Source organism: Gouania willdenowi, chromosome 1 (genome assembly GCF_900634775.1).
Source record: "Gouania willdenowi chromosome 1, fGouWil2.1, whole genome shotgun sequence".
NCBI lineage: Eukaryota > Metazoa > Chordata > Actinopteri > Blenniiformes > Gobiesocidae > Gouania > Gouania willdenowi.
In genome coordinates, this window is record NC_041044.1 from 20,493,722 (window position 1) to 20,516,033 (window position 22,312).

General features: G+C 43.7%; 2 protein-coding genes across 11 annotated transcripts in view; one reads left to right on the forward strand and one right to left on the reverse strand.

Annotated features, from left to right (window-relative positions):
- The window catches only part of LOC114464526 (FRAS1-related extracellular matrix protein 2-like), an 85,635-nt gene that overhangs the window by 36,728 nt on the left and 26,595 nt on the right, over positions 1 to 22,312 (forward strand). For 2 of the 3 annotated variants that reach the window (XM_028448812.1, XM_028448794.1), the window contains exons 21-23: positions 206 to 332; positions 429 to 616; positions 5,602 to 5,748. In XM_028448812.1, coding sequence (XP_028304613.1) covers positions 206 to 332; positions 429 to 616; positions 5,602 to 5,748 — 462 coding nt within the window. Of the gene's footprint in view, positions 1 to 205; positions 333 to 428; positions 617 to 5,601; positions 5,749 to 6,608; positions 7,176 to 22,312 lie in introns of those variants that run through there. The other variant, XM_028448802.1, reaches the window with a different exon arrangement.
- On the reverse strand, positions 8,640 to 21,169 carry LOC114464561 (SWI/SNF-related matrix-associated actin-dependent regulator of chromatin subfamily A member 5). Of its 8 annotated transcripts, none has more exons than XM_028448897.1 (24): positions 21,079 to 21,169; positions 15,950 to 16,078; positions 15,700 to 15,866; positions 15,501 to 15,601; positions 15,303 to 15,403; positions 14,180 to 14,359; positions 13,909 to 14,064; positions 13,676 to 13,807; positions 13,514 to 13,582; positions 13,319 to 13,428; positions 12,997 to 13,223; positions 12,765 to 12,886; positions 11,817 to 11,969; positions 11,598 to 11,730; positions 11,296 to 11,444; positions 11,085 to 11,207; positions 10,208 to 10,315; positions 10,002 to 10,115; positions 9,785 to 9,907; positions 9,564 to 9,696; positions 9,367 to 9,485; positions 9,064 to 9,276; positions 8,863 to 8,973; positions 8,640 to 8,764 (listed from the first exon to the last, which is right to left on the reverse strand). In XM_028448897.1, the coding sequence occupies exons 1-24, from the start codon at positions 21,148 to 21,150 to the stop codon at positions 8,705 to 8,707; spliced, it is 3,105 nt and encodes a 1,034-aa protein (XP_028304698.1). In that variant the 5' UTR covers positions 21,151 to 21,169; the 3' UTR covers positions 8,640 to 8,704. The 8 variants fall into 8 exon arrangements, with proteins under 8 accessions (XP_028304698.1, XP_028304706.1, XP_028304682.1 ...); XM_028448905.1 differs by lacking the exon at positions 21,079 to 21,169 and adding an exon at positions 18,391 to 18,521; XM_028448881.1 differs by having other exon boundaries at positions 8,762 to 8,973.

Below are 22,312 nucleotides of genomic sequence, written 5' to 3' on the forward strand. Positions count from 1 at the left end.
TTTTGGAATTTATGAGCTCAGTCGTATGTGCAAAATGATGTTTAGGCATGAGGCATCACTCACTTTTGATGAAGACAACTTCCATTTTAATATCGTTTGTTCTTGATTATCAAACAATTAACACAGTGTGGATATTTGCAAGACCAGTGTCATGTGATAAACTTTAAAATTCATGTGAGTTTGTGTTCTGCCTGTTTCCCTTCAGGTGAGCGACCCAGTGTCAGCCGAATTCACCCTCAACACTCACATGTTCCTGCTGTCTAAGAAGGAGCTGTGGTTGTCTGATGGCTCCATGGGCTTTGGAGAAGGCACTGATGCTGCTTTTTCAGAAGGTAACACTGCTTTGTCTCCCTGTGGTCACAGGCTACACCTCAGCTATGTAAAGTTTGTGAGCTTTAAGGATTCTCACTCTTTATTCTTACCTTCAGGCTCCATGATTTATGGGCGTGTGATGGTGGACCCTGTTCAGAACTTAGGAGACTCGTTCTCCTGCAGCATCGAGAAAGTGTTCCTCTGCACGGGGACTGATGGCTACGTCCCTAAATACAACCCAACCAACAAGGAGTATGGCTGCCTGGCAGATGCACCATCCCTCCTGTTCAGATTCAAGATCTTGGTAAGAGGAAAATGTGCAGAAAGATTCAAGGCTGGGGTGGTACTTAGACCTTTACAAGTCCACTCATTACTCCCCCATAGCGTGGGGTAAGGATAGTGACTTCATCTGAACTCAATATCGATGTTTTCTTTTTTTTTTTTACCTTGTCTGCACATGCTGTCGAAGGTTAACACTACAAGAAGTGCAATCTTTTAACAGCAATGCATATTTTATTATTGCAATTAAATAAATTTATTTATTTCATTGCATAATTGTGACCGTCACCAGCCCTCCCTAGGGAAGGGTAAGAAATACTTTATTAAAGGGAGGATGTAAAAGAGAGAGGGCAGTGTTACACCAAGGTGAGGGGTTGGAGGGGGGTGGGGAAGTTAACAGGGAAGAGGGATACAAGATAGGATATGGAATGGGTGGGGAATAGTTGTTAGGTTTTAAGTGATGCGATGTGAAATTGTGGTTGTGTATATTGTGCTTATTGTTGTGTTGTCAAGCCAGTTTGGTGACCAGTGTGCGGTTTAGGAATAATAGTGGTGGCTGTGAACAGAGGAAGAGGTGAGTGGAAATTCCATAAAACAGGTATTTGGGAACAACGTGTCTAAGGTTGAGCCCAGTATGAGTGTTATCCCACAGCCCAAGGCCAGTGCATCCATGACAAATGTATTTCCAAGAACCGCCACTGCAAAACCCAAGAGCCGCCCCCGGGCCCGAAGAAGCAGTCAGGCCAGCAGCAAGAGCAGGCAGCCTAAGGGCCCCCGGCGACCACCCCACGGCCAAGCAGCCCCCCGAACGCCCCCAAGATCCCAAGCCGAGAGGCAGCCATCGCCCCCCCCCATACACACCCGAGAAAGCCCCAAGGAGCCAAGGACCCAGCGCACCACGCCACCGATCCCACCCCCAACCCCCAGACCCCCCACCCCATCGACCCCCCTGGGAGTCTCCCCGCCGGCCCCCAGGCACCCCAACCTAGCCCCCCACGGCGCCCCAGATCACCCCTTGCTGATGCCGCCCGCGCCACGAGCTTCAGTTTTTTTAAAGCCAGGGCCCCCTCCAAGGGCCAAGCCAGACCGCCCCGCCGGGATGTGGCCCCCTATTCCGGCCCCCGACACCCTACCTTACGGGGCACTGCCCAAGCAGGGGCCGTACCAGTAGGTACGCAAGGGCGCGGCACGCGCCACCCGCCCCGAAAGACCCCCGCCAGGACCGGCCCGGCCAGCAGGCCAAGCACCCCGGGCCCCAGGAGCACCCCCCGGGACCAGGACCCCCCAAGGGCAAGCCCCCGAGCCAAGCCCCCCGGGACGCACCCCCCACCCCCACCCAGGACCCGGCCACGGCCCAGCAGGACCGCACAGCCCCGGACAGCCCAAGGCCAGCAGCCCAGGGCCCGCCGCCCCCCGGACAGCGCCAGCCACGGAGCAGCGCCCCCCACCGGCCCGTGAGCAACCGGCGATCCCCACCGCGGGGACGGAGGCACCCCAATGGCACACATCAAGTGCGGGACAGCAGCCCCCAGCCAAAGATGCCCCGGACCCACCCACCAGTCTGCAAACGGCAGGACAGACCCACCAGGCGGCCGACAGCAACCTCCACCACCGGAACAGCTAGCGCCGCCCCCCAGTAAACAGCGTCACTCCGAGGCGCCAAGCAACCCCGCCCCAACCCCGGCGAGGACACCAGCACACCCCCAGCACACCCACCCCCCAAATCGGCGAGGCAGGCCGCCCCAAGGCCACCAGGAGACGAAACAAGCACCCAGCCACACCCAAGGGGAGGAAGCACCCCCGCGCCCCACCAGGCCGACACCGCCCGGAAAGACCCCGCAAGGAGAGACCCCAGCAAAGCCCCCCCGAGACCCACCGCCACGCCCGACCGCACCATCCTGGTATTTTTACTCTAAACAGTGGCCCGGCCACCAACAGAGGAGCCAGGCCCCCACCTGAGAGGCCCAAATATGTGAACCAACCCACCACCCTGTTATGGTGCCTCTCCATTCCCCAATGGAGAGGCACTTCCCTATCCCCTGTGTGAATGTGTGTGTTTAGTGAATGTATGGGGTGTAATTAAAAGAAGGGGGAAGGAGGGGAGCGGTGCTCCCCATCCTGCCTCTGTGGATATATGTGTATGTGGTGTAATAGGCCGGAGGGTGTAGGTGAGTACACCCTCCGGGGGGTGGCATGTTGAGGTGCGATTAAAATTGGAGGGATTAGTATGGTAACTAGAGGTGGGAGTGCCGCCCCCGCGCCACTACATAGTGACACAGGTGGCGGCCCCCTCCACCCCCAGTCCCACCATCCAGCCCCCCAAGGGTTGGGTATGGGTGTGTGGTGCATTATGTGAATGAGCCAGACCAGCTGGGAGTGAGGTGAAGTGTACATGTAGGAGGCCTGTCTGGTGTGAGCCGGGCCCGTCCGCATGGCGGGCCACGCGAGAGGGTAGATGGTGCAGACGGGCAAGCGGCACTGCGGGCCCCGGAGCAGCAAAGCCGCAGACCCCGCCACGGCACCCCCCCAGACCGCGACGGCCCCGCGGAGCACGGCGGCACCCCCCACCCCCGGGCGCAGCCAGGCACCAACCCCATCCCCCGGTGCCCCAGGGGGCGACCCCCGCCGCACGCCGGCCCAGAGCGACGCCCCCCCGCCGCCAAGGAGGGCGGCCGAGCAGGGGGGAGGCCCGTGCCCGCACCAGGGCCAGCACAGGCCCACCCGGCGCCACGATATAACACTCTCCACCGGGAGGCAGCCCCGGCCCCCCCGACGAAAGAGGACACCATCTACCGCCAAGCAGGGCCACCCCGCCAGCCACGGACCGGCAAGCCCGAGTACCGAAGCACCCCCAGCCCGGTACCACCATCCCACACCAACGGCGCCAGTAGACCCCCCCCACGGAGGCGATCCCCGACGACCCACGCACCGGCCCGAGACACCCCCCCGACGCCAGCACACCCCGGACGACAGCGGGCCCCAGGCCAACAGCCCCGCCCCGCCCAAGGCTGCGCAGCGCCGCCACGAGCCGCGGCCGGTCCCCGGGACGATGACAGGAGAGCACGCCCCCGGACACCCAGACCACAGATCCACCCCCGGGATGCCCCCGCCCCGGAATGGCACCCACGGCGCCCGGTGCACCCAACCAGCAGACCAGCCAATCCCAACGCGGATCCACCAGGCCAAGAGCCATGCGCCGCGCCCCCGCACACCCACCCAACACGACCCCCGGGGAGGCCCCATAGCACCCCCCATCCCACACCCCTAGCCGTAACGGCCACACCCCGGCCATTGCGGTCAAACAAAAGCCCCGGAGGGGGCCCCGCCTGGGTCGTCGCGCAAGCGACATCCCTGGCAAAGGTGCGCCCTAGGGAGCCAAGCCGAGGACCCGCAAGGGCCGACGGAGCAACCCACAGCCACACCCCGCCACCCAGCGACCCAGGAGGCAATCGCCGACCCCGGGCAGCAGCCACCCCCAAAGCTACCCCCACCCCGGATCCCCCCGGACCGGAGCCAAGGACCCCACCACCCCAGGCCCCCCAACGAGACCACCCCCCAGCCAACCCACCCGGCACGGCACCGCCCGCCCCCCAGGCGGGAGCCACAGCCACCCCACCAGTGCCCCAGACCAACGGGAGCCCCCCAAACCCAACCCAACAGGATGGCGGGCGCAAGAGCAAAGGAGGAGGAGGGGGGGAGGACGAGACAGGGGGACAGGGAGCAGGAGGAAGGAGCGGCAGGGGAGCACGCAGGGCCCCAGCCCCAGAGACCAACCAGATGCGTATGCAAGGGGCAACAGCGCCAAATCAAACAGCCCCGGGACCTCGTGAACACCCAGAAGGAATGCACACCCGTGCTGAGGCAACAAGACACCCCGGCAACCCACCCCAGCCATCCTGGCCAAGACCACCCCAGAGGCCCAAGGCGGCCCAGGCCTACAGTTGGGCTAGTGTGTTAGTAAAGAGTGGTGCTGGCAGTCGCTTGCAGGCTAGATCATCAGGCTTTTAAAAATTTAGATTTAATGCAATTAAAAAAGGAGTCGATGTTTTCTAACAAACCAACACTTGTATGGAGGACCAATTCTGCCACAATTAAAAATAAATAAATACCTACAGATATACAGTATGCCACATAGTTAAATTAATAAATAATAAAAGAAAAATACAACACATAAATAGATGGATAGATGACTGAATGGATGAATAATGAAATAGCATTTATGGCAAATATTTAGGTTTGTCATTTATGGAATATATGTTGAGGTATTGAGTGATTTATTTATTCATTGATGGCATATACAGTATTTATGTATTAAATATTTATCTATGGCATCAGGGCTGGCTTTAGGTCTTTCGGTGCCCTAAGCAAAAGTGGACTTTTTTTAAAGTATAAATATTCAATTAAGAGAAAACATGTACAGTGATTGTAAATGGTATGTTTCATGTTTATTATACCTTTTTCAATCATTATAAAAAAAATAGAAAATTGGGGGAGGGGTGCAATTTGGTGCCCCTCCAGCAGATAGCGCCCTAGGCGGCCGCCTGTGTTGCCTGTCAGGAAGGCCGGCCCTGTATGGCATACATATTTAGGTATTGGGTGATTTATTTATGGCATATATCTGTAGGTATTTATTTATTTGTTCATTTTTAAATGTGGCAGAGTTGGTCCATAACTCTTAAGCGAAAGTCATACATCAATATATCACTTTTAATGTAATGTTTATTCAATTCAGTTCAACTTTATTTATATAGCGTCAAGTACAACAATAGTCATCTCGAAGCGCTATAAAAATATGAAATTCTTAAGAAAAAAGAAAATGCAGTTATAATAAAAGTATACAAACACTACATTTGAGATCGTGAGACAAACATTGCCCCAATCTGTCGCTTTTTTGTAAAATATAAAGTGTAAACAAATGTATTATCATCTTGCATTAGGTTTGTTAATCTGATATCTTGTTCATGTCTAAAGAAGATGTTTTTAAATTTGTGTGGGTATCATGTGTTACAGGACAAGGCCCAGCCAGAGACTCAAGCTCCTGCATTTGGAGATGTTTCATTTCAGGCCACTTTGGCCCAAGACACTGCAGGAGCTCTACCTTTGATTAGACAACCTGGGTCAGATGGCTTCACTCTGTCATCCTCCCCACTTTTCCAGGTCAGTACACTACATTACTAAAAGTCCCGATACAACTTTTGACTTCCGATACGATACCAATATCGCAGCCTTGAGTATTTGCTGACATCGATACTAAGCCGATTTGATATCAGCACAGATCACGCATACTTTTATTTCTTCATTTGTAGCGTGGAATGTTAGAAAATGCTTGATCAAGTAATATTACTCAGAGAACAACAGTCATCATCAGTGAATATGAGGAAAAACGAACTTATTTATTATTGTACAACAGTTAGTTATGACTAAGTATTTTGATTGTGGACACCAGACATTCCAAGTGCTGAAATAGAGTATTAACAGCACCAGGACTTCTTACAGATCATATCACTTCGCTGTACAGCTGATCTAAATACCGATAAATCATAATCTCTTGTCACTTATTACTATTAACTAATAAAATGTGTTTGTAGAACTGTTGTGTAAAAGCAACATGAGGTGAATTATCACCACTGGTGTGATTATCTACGGCACTTTGCCTAATGCCTGACACCATCACACCAGTGCTGATATTTCAGCACACCAGCACTCTCTCTCATGTGATATTGCTTAATTACCCAATGATTACATAAATTTTATTCTTAAACATAAGATTATTCAATAATTGAACAATAAAAATAAAACATTTTACAATTCAGAAAACCCTGAAAAATGACCTCAACAAATGTGATACAAACTAATTATGTACCAGAGTGCTTACATCGGCGATTTTAGATGCAGCCTGATATAATCCAATAGTCTTTTTTGCTGGTATCGGACCGATATCGCATATTGGATCGGATACCCCTAACTGGATTACCTGATTCAGACGGGAAAAATGATTTAACATAAGTTTTTTTCAGGTGGCTGCTGGGCGAGAATGGTTCATCCACACAATCTACACCCTACGCTCAAGAGAAAATGCCAACCGCAACATTGGCAAGCGCAGCTTGGAGTACCTCCATCACAGTCTCTCCTCTTTAGAGCAGCCCCACACCCCCAATCTAGTCTCCCGCCAGCGTCGTGCAGCCCCTGTTCCATCTGGTCCCGCTCTGGCTCGGGATATTGGCGTGGAAAAAAGCCGTGGCACCAACATACAGCACATTGCTCTTGACCGGACTGACCGCATGGTGGTCAGCCAACGCCAACCCTGGTCCCCTAACCAAGAACCTCACCTGGAGAGGCCCCTGCTGGAGGGTTCCAGCAGAGAACCGGCCGACTCGTCCACCCTACCAATGCTGGTAGGCATTGCAGGTCTGATCCTCCTCCTCTGCATCATAACCATCATCGTCATTGTGCTGCTGAGGCGCAAGAAGAAGGAAAAGAAGAAGCAGTATTCTTCATACTCTACTTCTTCCTCCGCTGCCTATGGCGGCTACAGTCACAGCTCTGCAAGTATGTGGAAGAGCTCAGACAGCTCGGAGGTTTAAACCTTGCACGTCTCATTTTAAAGTGACTTTGATGGTCTTTTCTCACCACTGTGCCTTCGTTACCCAACTTATGTAGCACCGAAATGAACCCATTACAAGCTACAGAAAGCTACATTGGTACGTGCTTACTCCTCTAGATCAGGGGTGGTCAAGTTGTAAACTGTAAAGTATTGCAAATGCATGCAATGCCATAAAAGGAAGGTTTTTGTGAGTAAATCCCATCCTTGATAATAATGTGCACACTCCTTAGCTTTGAAAAAAAAGTTTAGACTATTTTGTGTGGAGAGCAGATGGAATGGAGTGAATGTTAACAGAAACATACCTTAAAGCTAATATCAGGAGTTTCTGAGAAATCTTTTGAAATGCAAAAAAATACCTAACTAGTCTTTTCCTATGGTCTACTGCCGGTGGTCACTCAAATACATTAATGTATATAAGTCCCTCCTTCGTCCGATAGACCCCTATACAAATGGAAATGATCGCCAAGTGCGCTCAGCCAACAGGCTTCGACTTCCTGGAAGGAGGACTGTCAATCAAAGTGAATGTGTGTGCTGCACGGAAACGAAGACGTGCGTCTCAAACAGGTATATCACTCAGCAGCATAGCGTCATGGAGGAGCGTTTCAAAACTCCAAAGTTACCCATTCCACGATTGCCAAATGCGCTACAAGTACAAAGCTTCTACTAAACGACAAAAGAAAAATCCGACTACAAATCTGGCAGGTAAACGTTTTCGTGACCGCAACAGAATTTATCTCGGAGCTGCTTTTCAAAGATGAAGGGACTTGCTGCTTTTAAAAAGATCCCGAACAGACCAGCATTTGGCGCCATTTCTCATGGAAAGTAATAAACATGTTTTAATCAAAAGTTATGGCACCCTAACAATAAATGTGTAGGTTTTGTAGTTATATGACTTTGTTATGTTCCGCTATGCGCGTGCACAAACGTAGAGGCATAGCTTCTGGTAGATTGGCAGTGGGAGGAAATAGAGCTGTTGAGGGTGGGACATCAAGACGTTCTCTCAGAAACTCCAGATAGCAGCTTTAATGAATGATAATGTTATGTTTGGAAATTCTCCTGATGTGCCTACTGTTGATTACTGTGCCTATATGGTGTCATTGAAAGGGATTGATTGTAAATGTTATTTTAGTCTTTTAAGAATATTTTTTACACTTGGTCAGATGAATGTGGCTGAAAACATATACAATATATTTTGTATATGACATTAGCAAAATTATATAACACCCTGGTGAAACTTGAATACGAGCTCTTAAGTGTTTGTTGATCAAGTCTGAAACCGTGCTTTAAAGATCATATTCAACAGGTGATGAATAGTTGTAATATGTTATTTGATGGTAAAGTTACTGGTCTAATCACTACTACTATTTAGATGGATGAAGACTTATAGTCCTGAATACAAATGACTGTTTTTGAAGCAGTCTTATTCAGAAAGAACGCACAATTACTTCTATTAAAAAACTTTATTTTATTTTTGACTTAACAAAGGAACATGAAAGAACTCAATCAACTTCACAACTTCAATTTTTTTCTGCACCCGCCTTGAGTTCCCTCCGACTTTCGTTTCTGTGCCTGAAAAAGAAATGAAGTTATTAGGAAAGATGAGGTCAAAGCTGTGGTGCTACATTGCTATTAAACAACACATTTTGTGAGATGAAATGGAAACTTACAGATCCGGTCTTTGGGCCCCTTTTCTTTTTCTCAGCCTTCTCGCGCTCCTCCAGCTCCATGTTCTCTCTTTCAATTAGTGTGATCAGAGTGTTGCAGCGCCTCTGAAGGTCCTACATACAAAACATTACAATGTTGATCATGGAATGAGAAGCGAAAAGTAAACACAACTATAACGGGAAAGTTATTTAGTGCAAACTCACCATGGAGGTCCTGGATTTGAGAAACCAGTCGAAGCGAAACTGTGGCGAGCGTCGGATGCACTGACGAAGCTCATCATAGACGCTCTCTTTGTCGAAGCCAAGCTTGTGGAGCATACAGATGAGGAAACGATCCTCTTCCTCTGTGTAGTTCTTGCCTTTGTTAGTGCCATAAGATATACGCAGCTGATGGAAGGGTGCCTTGTAGCGTCCAATCTTTGTAAGAGTAGGTGAGAAACATAATAAATAATCATGTTTCATAGGAAAAGTGAAACAGAACTGAGAGTTTATTGACAGACTCTTTACCTTTGAATCCAGAGCTTTCTTTATGCTGATCCTCCTCTGGATCCTGGCTTCTCCTCTTTCTATCTGGGCCATGATCTTCTCAATATCTTGCAGTTCATTGCAGCGTTCCCAGAAAACAGCTGAAAAATATCCAAACGGGGTCAAATGATGCTTTCTGTGTGGACTGAAAAAATTATTTATTGAAAAAAGTGTATTACCAGAATATTCCATGACTTCCTCTGGAGTCTTTCCTTCGACCTCTCGGGCAATGTTCTCGATATCATCTCTTCCCCACTTCTCATTGGCTTTGATAAACTGGTTAAAGTCACGTTTGTTCCAAATAGTAAATCCCTGCAATACATTTATTGTAGGTCAGCAACAAAGTGCTTGAGAAGGACTCAAGATTGACTTCATCTGCATCAGCAAAATAAAACTGTACCTGCTGTAAAAGAGCCTCCTTCTCCTCCAGCTCTTCCTCAGATAGAGCCTCAGCTTCATCGATCTTCGCCTGCTCTTCTTTCTGGACCTGCGCTGAGTTTGGCAAGTCTGGGTTACGGGGAACCTAACGAGACAAACACATGGATCAATGAAGGGACGTCACTAAATATTAAAAACATTTATCTAAGTGGAAAAAAAAACCATGTTACCACTTGTACCTTATATCCAATAGTTTTTCTGTAAAACAGAAATTCCTTTTCGAGAAGCTCAAAAAGACGTGGTGGGAAGAACTGGAAGTCCTGAACATTTGGCTGCTTGGGAGGACGAGGAGCCTAACAAAAACAAACCATCCATCATATTCAAAAATTGTATCCCTTCCTTCAACTGACACCATAAAAATGATTTAAGTCTGAGGAGGTTTTACCTTGGGTGCTTTCGGCTCACTGACTCTCAGAGCTTCTCTGAAATAAGCATCCACAGCGTAATTGGCCTTCCTGTCTCTCTTAGGTGGTTCAATCCAGTTCGTGATGACCTGGATGTGATCAAACCAGAGACAAGCCTCATTAAAAAAAAGAAGAAGCTGAGAGCAGAAACGACTGGTCCAGACGAGATGATACTGTTTGCCTGATTCATAACCAAATATGTTAAGGTTTCATTTATTCAGACAACTGTTCATTCAGAAATTCACTTTGATCTCCTGGCATGTTTTGACTGACAACTGCCAGTTTTCGTCAGAGGCATCCGTTGATCACTTTGATGTTTCCTTTAAAATTTACCTGAATTACACATAGTAATTCCTGCAAAAAAAACTTGAAAAAAAAAAACATCAAAGCGATCAGCAGACGCCTCTGACAAAAACTGGCAATTGCCAGTTGAAACATGTCAGGAGTAGAAATGGCCGATATATTGAGAGTTAAGATATATCAAATTTTCTATTTTGGCAATGTAGAAAACTAATATTGCATATATATATATATACACAGACACACACATTTATAGCTTTTTTTGGTTTAAGAATACTTGTTTTAGGAGTCGCTGCTTTCACTACTTCTCAGAACAGCATAAAAAGCTCAGTTAGATGGATTTCTGACTGTGTACTAACTCAGATCTTTCCCTTAACAAGCCACACTACAGAACTCACTCACACATGCTGTCCCTCATCGGAGAAAAAGCCAAAAGTGGCACATAATGTGTAGCTTTTTGTTAATAAATGTGCCTGTGTGGCAGTTGTCTGAATAAGTGAAACCCTAACATATTATTGAAAAAGACAAAAAGAAATCTTGCTGAAACCGCTTCATTACCTTCTTCTTCTCTCTGTAGTCCTCTCCTTCAAATGTGTACACGCTGCTGTTCTCTGTGTCCATGGTGAAGTTCCTCAGAGAACTCTCTCCCAGTGTAGACAGCTTCTCCTTCATCTCCATAGTCTGGCACATAAAAACATGGCAGTATAAAGTGACACATCATGATGAAGGCCCTTTGAAGAAGCAAATGATCTGAGTCGTTAACACTTACCTTCCGTTTACCGCGCTCCAGGATAGCATCGATGTCATCGTCTGTGATTTCGCTCTCTTTGGAAGAAAACACGTGTGTGGCGCCGTGACGGATGATGGAGAGCATCTCATCTTTGCCCAGTTTGTTTGCACTGGGATCCACCAGTCGTCCTGCAAAATAAAAGTACATAAATATAACAAAATATCAATTAATGTTTGAGCAACTCCACAGACACGAGGCGAATAAAAATACATATTCATCCAATGGAAAATTAGATTCATTCACATTATTTCCTCCATATTGTGTGATGGACAGCACATTACCTTGCTGAATGACAATAGAGTCCAAGCGAAGTTTCATCTCAGCTCTTTCTACAATCCTTTCTTCCACCGTGTTTTCTGTGATGAAGCGGAAAACGCGAACCTGCTTCTGCTGACCAATCCTGTGAGCTCGGTCCTGATGAGGAAATTTACATATTGATTACAAATCATCGTGCCTGAAAAAAAATATCTGCTACTGCTCATCACATTACTACCACTGACCATGGCCTGCAGGTCCACTTGGGGATTCCAGTCTGAGTCGTAGAGAATGACCACATCAGCCGTCGCCAGATTAATCCCAAGACCACCGGCCCTGGTGCTCAGCATGAAGAGGAACTTTGAACTGTTCGGCTCATTGAATGCATTGATGGAGATCTGCAAATGTAAAAAAATAAATAAAATAAACTGCTGATGATCAACTCATCCAAAGATTCCAGTATCCAACCATAGAATGTAAAAAGAATGAATGGGACAAGCTCCCAGGGAAGTGAAGCTTTTATTTTTAGAGCTCCCCCTGCTGACTGGCTGCAGTATAGGTCATAAACCCCACCTCCTCAATGAAAACAGATGGGATGTTGGTTAAACTGTAAAGTTAAAATACTCATCATATAATTTTTTTTTCAAACCTAAACTCTGCTGTGATCATTAGTTATTTTCACCCAACATTGTGTTCATTTGCTCATTTTTCTGTGAAGTTTGTTTTGAATAACTTATTTAAGGTTAAAAAAAATGGGACTTGACATCAACTGACAATGATTGACAGCCGCAGATCTTGCGTAGCTCTCTTCATGAATAGCAGTTACGTCGTGTAGAAAAGCCGAAACGACATTTAACTAGATACTGTATTTGAGTTGAAATATATTGTGGTTTTGTACTAACTTCTATAATCTGAATAACTTGTTGGTAGAATTTCCAGCGGGAAAAATACTTATGTTCTTGGCGTAGCTGGGCTTGTGTAACTCATCAGGGCAGTATGCTAAATGGGCGGGGCGTGTTACCAGAGCTTTCCTGCCAGACCCTACTGCGCAGACTCTCCAAATTATGTCAAATTTGCGAGATAGAAGTGCCCCTAAGTGCCGTATTTTGGCTTCAAAAACGTTGAGCGGGAACAGCTACAGTGCACGCCAACTGTAACAAATATATATACGTGCTTATTAAAGTAATGATTACCTGTCTCTCTTCGTGTGGCGTCTGACCATCCAGACGACAGTAACCATAGTTCCTCCACATGCAGTAGTCCTCCAAGATGTCCAGCACCCTGGTCATCTGACTGAAGATGAGCACACGCGAACCTACAAAGTTCCAACAAACAATATCCACTTGATATTCATTCTCACTTTGTCGCTGTATTTTTCTAGTAATTCATGAAGTGGTTTTTAAACTTTTCAGATGATTTACATACCCTGCTCCTTAAGTTTGGGCAGCAGCTTGTCCAGAACCGCCATCTTGCCACTGTTTACCACCAGGTGGAGGTCAGTTGTGTATGGGGGACCTGGTTCGGCCCCGTCAAACAGGTACGGGTGGTTGCAGCACTTCCTCAGTTGCATGAGGACGTTTTGCAGACGCATCTTATCCATTTTTCCCGCAGAGTTCAGAATGTCAATGTCCTTCATCAGAATCTTGGTGTACCTGAAAGAAAGAGTGGGAACATCACCATTAAAACGCACAGGTTAAATACAAAGATGCTTAGGGAAAATTTTAAAAAATCAATTAAGAACAGTTACCATTCTCGTTGCATCTTGCTCAGGCCCACATACATCTTGATCTCTTTTTTAGGCAAAAGAGTCTTCTCCACGTCAGCTTTGATACGACGCAGAAGGAAAGGACGCAGAACCTGCACAAGATTTATTTTAAATCATTTTCAGTGGTGCTTTACTTTTCACAGCTAGAAATATCTATTTCAGGCATTAAATACGTACAGTGTGAAGACGTTCAACCAGCTTAGTATCACCCAAACAGTTGTTCGTGTCAAACCAGGAATCAAAGTCCTGAGAATGAAAAAACAAAAGAAAGAATTAGTCACCCAATGATTAAGCACCTTTTAACTTAAGCAACTATTTCTAATATTTTGTCATGTTCACCTCTGAAGAATTAAAAACATCTGGCAGCAGGAAGTTCAGCAGAGCCCAGAGTTCATGGAGGTTGTTTTGCAGGGGAGTTCCAGTCAACAGCAAACGATTGGTGGTTTTAAACTCACGCACAATTTCTGACAGCTATTAAAAACCAAAAAAACAGGTTAATTTCTCTCTCCACAGTGTATTAGAGATGAGTGCAGACGTGAATTTTTTCAAGTTTAATTACTAAACTCTCTAACCTTTGACTTCTCATTCTTGATCCTGTGAGCCTCATCGATGACCAGGTATCTCCAGTTGAACTTCTTTAACACGGCCTTTTCAATGATGAGCATCTCGTATGACGTTACACAAACGTCCCACTCACCGGGCAGCAGCACGTCTCGGATCAAAGCGGTCTTAATGAAAAATGACAATTTCATAATGATTTTTATAAGCTCATTATGGAATAATGCATCAAAAACTATGTGTGATTTCTTTCATTTCCAGCCATAAAGAGGCAACACTCCTTACTCTCTTGTCTCTGTCTCCAATCAGACAGACAGCACGAAGGGAAGGCACCCAGCGATGAAACTCATTCATCCAGTTATAGAGCGTTGACTTAGGAACGAGGACCATGTGTGGACCCGGAATGTTTCTGTAGTGCTTCATGTAACCAAGCAGGGAAATGGTTTGGAGGGTCTTTCCCAAACCCTGAAGGAAATTAAAACAAATATATTGATGAGTAACTGCACAGAAAACCACAGAAATTACTTTAAAATAGAGATGTAACGATTAATCGTAAGGCAGTTAAAAATCGATTCATAGGTACCTCGGTTCACATCGATGCTCTGAAAATTGAATCGCAGTACTTTTTTTAACCAGCAGAGGGCGCTATATATTAATCCTTCCAGAAGCGGACGTGACGGGCGGAATCTGCTACTATTTTCTTTCTGGCTGCCATTTACTGTTAAACATGCTCATAAATGATTCTCTACTCCTTTAGCACCAAAAGAATATCTGTAATATTACGTGAATATCTGTAAAAGTCAGGTTTTGCTATTAACTCTGTCTGCTAGCATAGCTTCTCTTCTTCACTGGTGGAATAACTGCATGCCAACCGACCACTGGGTTACCAGCGCCCTCTGCTGGTCTAAACAAATATCTGACGTAAACACAGTAAAATGACTGGGTTTTTTTTTTGTTTTTTTTTTAAAAGTCCAATTGTTAAGGCACAAAATACATTTTCAGTTGCACATTTAAAAAGAAAAAGAACTATTACGCAGTTTTGAATTGTTTATTATAGAACCAGAATTTAAACTAATAGGCTTCTTCATTTGTATTATTCCTTTATTTATTTCATTCAAGATTTATTTTTAGTTAAATTGCATCATTTTGAATAGTTTATCAAGGGATTCTTTTGACAATGAAAAATAAAAGGAAAATAGTATAGTATTTTCCCCAAAAAAATAAAGGAATATTTTTCAGTCATTTGTCAACATTCCCATTTTATAAAATAAATCGTGAGAAAATCGTATCGTGAACCCAGTATCGTGAATCGAATCGTATCGGGAGTTGAGTGAATCGTTACATCCCTACTTTAAAATCATATAAACACTGATATAAAACAAGCAGTAGCAGGAAATAAACTAAGTACCATTTCGTCAGCCAGGATGCCGTTGATTCCATTTTCATACAAAGATATGAGCCAGTTCAAACCACGGACCTGGTAGTCCCTCATTTTTCCAGACTTGACATCTGCAGAAGAATCGAAAATACAGATTATCATATGAGCTGGTTTTGCCTGCAAAGCAGTTTGTCACCGGTTCTTAACATAATTAAGACTGTAGCTTACAGGAGGGAGAGTCATCGAAGCAAGTGCACACATTAGTAGTCTTTGTGCTCTCACTGAGCAGCTCTTCATCTTCCTCCTGCTCTGTGCGGCGATGATGGTTGCTATTAACCAAAGAAATATTACACCTGTTTTTAAGCTTTATAAGTAAATCTTCTGGGTAGAAATGATTCTGTGATTCTGCAGTGACTATAACACTCACTCTCCAGCCGACAGAAGGTTCTGTTTCTCATCTTTCTTGATACGAGGATGTCCTGGCTTCATTTTTAGCGGTGAGGTCGGGGTCTTCTGGGCCGTTGGTTGGATAAAGTGAGCAAAGAGCTCAGTTTGCTTCAACAGATACTCAAATCTGTTGCTCCGGTCTGTTTGCTGCAGGAACAAGGGCTGGTTAGTTTGTCTATCGGAGACAAAGGTGAAAATTAATGTAGGAGAAAAAAACAATGTTTACTTACCACTTTCTCTTCATATCCTGGGGAAACATCTTTGAGTTGAGAAGACGAAGGGGAGGACGATGCATCTTGTCCATCAGGACCAGCATCAGAAGAGGAATCTTTTCCAGCATCTGAGGAGTCAGTCTTCTCCTTTAAAAGATTTATGGAAATACTATAAGTGAGGGTATGTTTGACCAATGCATGCAAAAATATAAATGAAAAATAAGTCATTAAAAGGCCATACAAATCTAATGTTTATTTAACGTAAAATAGACTTTTATTTGGCATTCAAAATGTAAATATTCCAACGTGCACTAAAAGATATTTCGTTACATCAAGCTTGTGAAACCGGACAAAAGCACAAAATAATTGAGATACATATATACACAGCAGACATGTTTCATGAAACATAAAGTTAGTTAGATATGTTGAAGAGGTAAAGCCACAGATTTGTTGGCTTTTTTTTGTTGTAATCTGTGCTTTAAAATGTATATTTTATATTTATTTAAGTCTAAATAAATCTGAAATAGTTTATTATGAAACAGATTGATTTATTGCTTGTGTTCATTGAAAAATACATGACAAGAGGCCCTTGGAAAAATAATTGCGTATCAAATCGCGATATTGAGAGAAAAATAAATAAATAATCGCAATTAGATTATTTTCCAAAATTGTTCAGCCCTCACACACACACACACCAATATGTGTCAGATCCTTGAAATTATATTATAAGTGTCATTAAAATGCAAGGTTATAATTTCAGCATAGCCAAGTAGCACAAACACAGAGCAATCGAGAATTAAATCTTTGTCACTAAATTACACCACAGTAGTTACTGAGTCTTAACATCTAAAATGATGGATAAACAATATTTTTCGAAAATATGTGGCGTACTTTGTAGTAGATAGATTTGTTTCAATATTTGTATTTATTTTTAACTTTCCTTAGCATCATCTGTTGGGGATCATAAGGGAAAACTAATGGTTTTATAAATGTCGCTATTTAGAAATGTACTGATATTAGTTCACAGAACAGAAGGCTAAACAGCTCAGTAGCTTCCCCGTCTCTCTGCCACCAGTAGCCCCACGAAAACAAAGGGACACACCGGGCTTATCAACCCGCCCTCAACACCACAACTAGTTCCTACAAACCAGTAAAACACTGTAGGTCACTGGTGGACCGGTTCAGAACCAAGAAACAATGGCACGTGGTCCTGTGCGGCTCACTGTGTGGTTAGCATTGTATAGCTGCTAGCTGATAACAAAACATGGCTCCAAGAAAACTTCTTATCTTAAACAGTAATAAATCAGACATACTCCTCATTGGTCCAAACTCCCTCACCCAAACAGCCTCTGACTTTCACCTCACCATTGATAACTCTACCCTGTGTCCCGCCTCTGAGTGCCGTAACCTTGGTATCATCTCGGGAGTGGTGGCCTAGTGGTTTGGGAGTGGTGGCCTAGTGGTTAAGGACGCTGGGCTTGTAATCGGAGGGTTGCCGGTTCAAGCCTCACCGGGGCCGTCACTGTGGGATGTTGAGCAAGTCCCTTAACCCCGAACTGCTCCCCAGGCGCCGCAAAATGGCTGCCGACTGCTCCTCAGGGATGGGTTAAGTGCAGAAGACAAATTCCAATAATGTACTAAACATTACATGGCCAATTAAAGGCGAAAGCCCCGATTTAATCTTTAATCTTTAATTTTTGACCACCACATCAAACAAATCATGAAATCGCCTCAAAAACATCTGTCGTCTCCGTCCTTCACTTTCCTTCCCCGCCGCTGAAACCCTAATTCACGCCTTTATCACATCCCGCCTTGACTACTGCAATAGCATCCTCTTTGGTACAACCTCCACACTCCTAAATAAACTCCAATACATCCCAAACGCAGCTGCCCGCCTCCTCACCCACACCCGCTCCCGTGACCACATCACCCCTGTCCTCCAAAACCTCCACTGGCTCCCCGTTCCTCAGCGCATCGAATTCAAACTCCTCCGTCTCACCTATAAAGCCCTTAATCAGGCATCCTCCTACCTCACTGATCTGCTCCACCCCTATACTCCCTCCCGCAGCCTCCGCTCCTCAGACGCAAACCTCCTCACTGTCACCAGGACCAAGCACAGAACCTGGGGTGAGCCTTCAACATTTAAACCACTCACCCACTCACTCACTTCTTTTCTCTGTCATATTTTCTTGTTGTTTTTATGCTGTAAAGTGTCTTTGAGTGTCTCGAAAAGCGCCTTTAAATAAAATGTATTATTATTATTATTATGAATGCTTATAAAACAGGCTGGCCTCGTCGCTATTGTAAGATATCACCGCTGTGAGCTAACAACTAGCTAGCCAGCCGTTACCCAACGAAGCTTTGTTGGACAGATTAAAACCACCATGAGAGCCAGGCCAACACAAATAAGTAACAGCTCAGATGACAAACAAAGCTGATAAATGACTGTCTTTCTTTACCTCTGCCCCACCGACTTCTTCAACTTCCGATGGTTCTTCCCGCTGATCCGTGTAGTTTTCGCTTTCAGACATTTTCCACTACTTCTTTAACAGTAACAACAGACTGGTCCGGTACGTGTATTAGTGTGAACTTCGTAACTGCACTGTGAGGTATACGAGTGAATTCTCTCTCTAAATTAGGACAATCGAAAACGAGTTGCCAAGGTAGTTAGCTAAACAACAATTCTCTCGTGTCGCTATGGAAGCCAGTTTCCGCCACACAAAAAAATAAAAAATCACCAAGAAAAGTCATAATTATGAGTTAGAAAGTCATAATTATGAGAAAGAAAGTCATAATTATGAGATAGAAAGTTATAATTATGAGTTATATTATACACAAACATAGGCACATAATAAAAACAACTTAATCATGTCATATTCACAGGTTGAACATACATTATCAGAAAGAGGTATTTATATTAACATACAATTCTCCAACAGTGTACATAATTTTACTGCAGCCTCATTTTTCAAAGTTTTCAGGGATTTCACAAGCAGAATAAAGTCGTTTTTCCAAAATAAAAAACTAGGATGTTTTTATTTATTTATTTATTTTAAACGACATTTATGTATGGAAAATTTGCCAAGAACAAAATCTATATTTTTTATTTTTAGAAAAGTAACCACATTTAATACAATCAACCATTAGCGGGGATAATTTAATTCCCTTTAGTCGCAGCCAGCTCCATAATTCACGAACCACAGTACAGTTTAAAAAAAAAACGATGCTCCAAATTTTTTATTTCACTGACACAGAAGATACAGCCCTCCAACTCTCTACTGAATTTTAGTCTAATAAAATTATTAGTCGGATAAATGTCATTTAAAATTTTAAAGTTGAATTCTTTAACTTTTAGAGGGAGTGGAAAGTTTAAATATTTAGTTCTTATTATAGTTACGTGGCCAGCTTCAAAATTTTAGTCTGATTAGGGAAAAAATATTTTGCTAGTAGTTGTTTGATTAATTTGTTAGTTTTTGGTTTTTTATCGCAAAAATAAATATTGTCAATGTTAAGCTGCCGAGGTTCCGGGGAAGTTTTAGAATATAATAAATCCTCTCTCACCATTATTTTAAAAGGTACGGGTATTGCTTTTGTTCATTTTTTATACATTCTGAGGAAGTGCTTCTTTTATGGACCACAGGAAATAACACAGTACCCTAAATTTACCCTGAAACCTGGTTTTCCAAAATAATGTTAAGTTTGTACAATCTAAACCTGCTGTTAAGAGTCCCAAAATATTGAAAGTGTGTCTTTTGAGTGACCTGTAATTTATTTTGTTTTTGTTTTTTTCTGTTTAGTTCTGGATTGTCAATGTTGTGTATTGTGTTTTGTATCAGTTTTTGTTATCTATTTTTGTTGATATGGTTGTTATTTGTTAGTATTAATAAAAATATCACCCTCAAACATTTATAATTTGGGATTGCTTTAGGAAGATGACACATCTGACCATCACAAGCACAGGGAGAACATGCATAAACTGTATTATTAAAGAGTGTAATTGGGATCGATTGCACTCTTTTAATTTCAAAACATAACACAAACATACATAAACAGTCATTGTGTAAGGGACATTTATCGTCCCGCCCTCAACACCACAACTAGTTCCTACAAACCAGTAAAACACTGTAGGTCACTGGTGGACCGGTTCAGAACCAAGAAACAATGACACGTGGTCCTGTGCAGCTCACTGCGTGGTTAGCATTGTATAGCTGCTAGCTGATATCAAAACATGGCTCCAAGAAAACTTCTTATCTTAAACAGTAATAAATCAGACATACTCCTCATTGGTCCAAACTCCCTCACCCAAACAGCCTCTGACTTTCACCTCACCATTGATAACTCTACCCTGTGTCCCGCCTCTGAGTGCCGTAACCTTGGTATCATTTTTGACCACCACATCAAACAAATCATGAAATCACCTCAAAAACATCTGTCGTCTCCGTCCTTCACTTTCCTTCCCCGCCGCTGAAACCCTAATTCACGCCTTTATCACATCCCGCCTTGACTACTGCAATAGCATCCTCTTTGGTACAACCTCCACACTCCTAAATAAACTCCAATACATCCCAAACGCAGCTGCCAGCCTCCTCACCCACACCCGCTCCCGTGACCACATCACCCCTGTCCTCCAAAACCTCCACTGGCTCCCCGTTCCTCAGCGCATCGAATTCAAACTCCTCCTTCTCACCTATAAAGCCCTTAATCAGGCATCCTCCTACCTCACTGATCTGCTCCACCCCTACACTCCCTCCCGCAGCCTCCGCTCGTCAGACGCAAACCTCCTCACTGTCCCCAGGACCAAGCACAGAACCTGGGGTGAGCCTTCAACATTTAAACCACCCACTCACTCACTCACTTCTTTTCTCTGTCATATTTTCTTGTTGTTTTTATGCTGTAAAGTGTCTTTGAGTGTCTCGAAAAGCGCCTTTAAATAAAATGTATTATTATTATTATTATGAATGCTTATAAAACAGGCTGGCCTCGTCGCTATTGTAAGATATCACCGCTGTGAGCTAACAACTAGCTAGCCAGCCGTTACCCAACGAAGCTTTGTTGGACAGATTAAAACCACCATGAGAGCCAGGCCAACACAAATAAGTAACAGCTCAGATGACAAACAAAGCTGAAAAATGACTGTCTTTCTTTACCTCTGCCCCACCGACTTCTTCAACTTCCATTGGTTCTTCCCACTGATCCGTGTAGTTTTCGCTTTCAGACATTTTCCACTACTTCTTTAACAGTAACAACAGACTGGTCCGGTACGTGTATTAGTGTGAACTTCGTAACTGCACTGTGAGGTATACGAGTTAATTCTCTCTCTAAATTAGGACAATCGAAAACGAGTTGCCAAGGTAGTTAGCTAAACAACAATTCTCTCGTGTCGCTATGGAAGCCAGTTTCCGCCACACAAAAAAATAAAAAATCACCAAGAAAAGTCATAATTATGAGTTAGAAAGTCATAATTATGAGAAAGAAAGTCATAATTATGAGATAGAAAGTTATAATTATGAGTTATATTATACACAAACATAGGCACATAATAAAAACAACTTAATCATGTCATATTCACAGGTTGAACATACATTATCAGAAAGAGGTATTTATATTAATATACAATTCTCCAACAGTGTACATAATTTTAGTGCAGCCTCATTTTTCAAAGTTTTCAGGGATTTCACAAGCAGAATAAAGTGGTTTTTCCAAAATAAAAAACTAGGATGTTTTTATTTATTTATTTATTTTAAACGGCATTTATGTATGGAAAATTTGCCAAGAACAAAATCTATATTTTTTATTTTTAGAAAAGTAACCACATTTAATACAATCAACCGTTAGCGGGGATAATTTAATTCCCTTTAGTCGCAGCCAGCTCCATAATTCACGAACCACAGTACAGTTTAAAAAAAACGATGCTCTAAATTTTTTATTTCACTGACACAGAAGATACAGCCCTCCAACTCTCTACTGAATTTTAGTCTAATAAAATTATTAGTCGGATAAATGTCATTTAAAACTTTAAAGTTGAATTCTTTAACTTTTAGAGGGAGTGGAAAGTTTAAATATTTAGTTCTTATTATAGTTACGTGGCCAGCTTCAAAATTTTAGTCTGATTAGGGAAAAAATATTTTGCTAGTAGTTGTTTGATTAATTTGTTAGTTTTTGGGGTTTTTTATCGCAAAAATAAATATTGTCAATGTTAAGCTGCCGAGGTTCCGGGGAAGTTTCAGAATATAATAAATCCTCTCTCACCATTATTTTAAAAGGTACGGGTATTGCTTTTGTTCATTTTTTATACATTCTGAGGAAGTGCTTCTTTTATGGACCACAGGAAATAACACAGTACCCTAAATTTACCCTGAAACCTGGTTTTCCAAAATAATG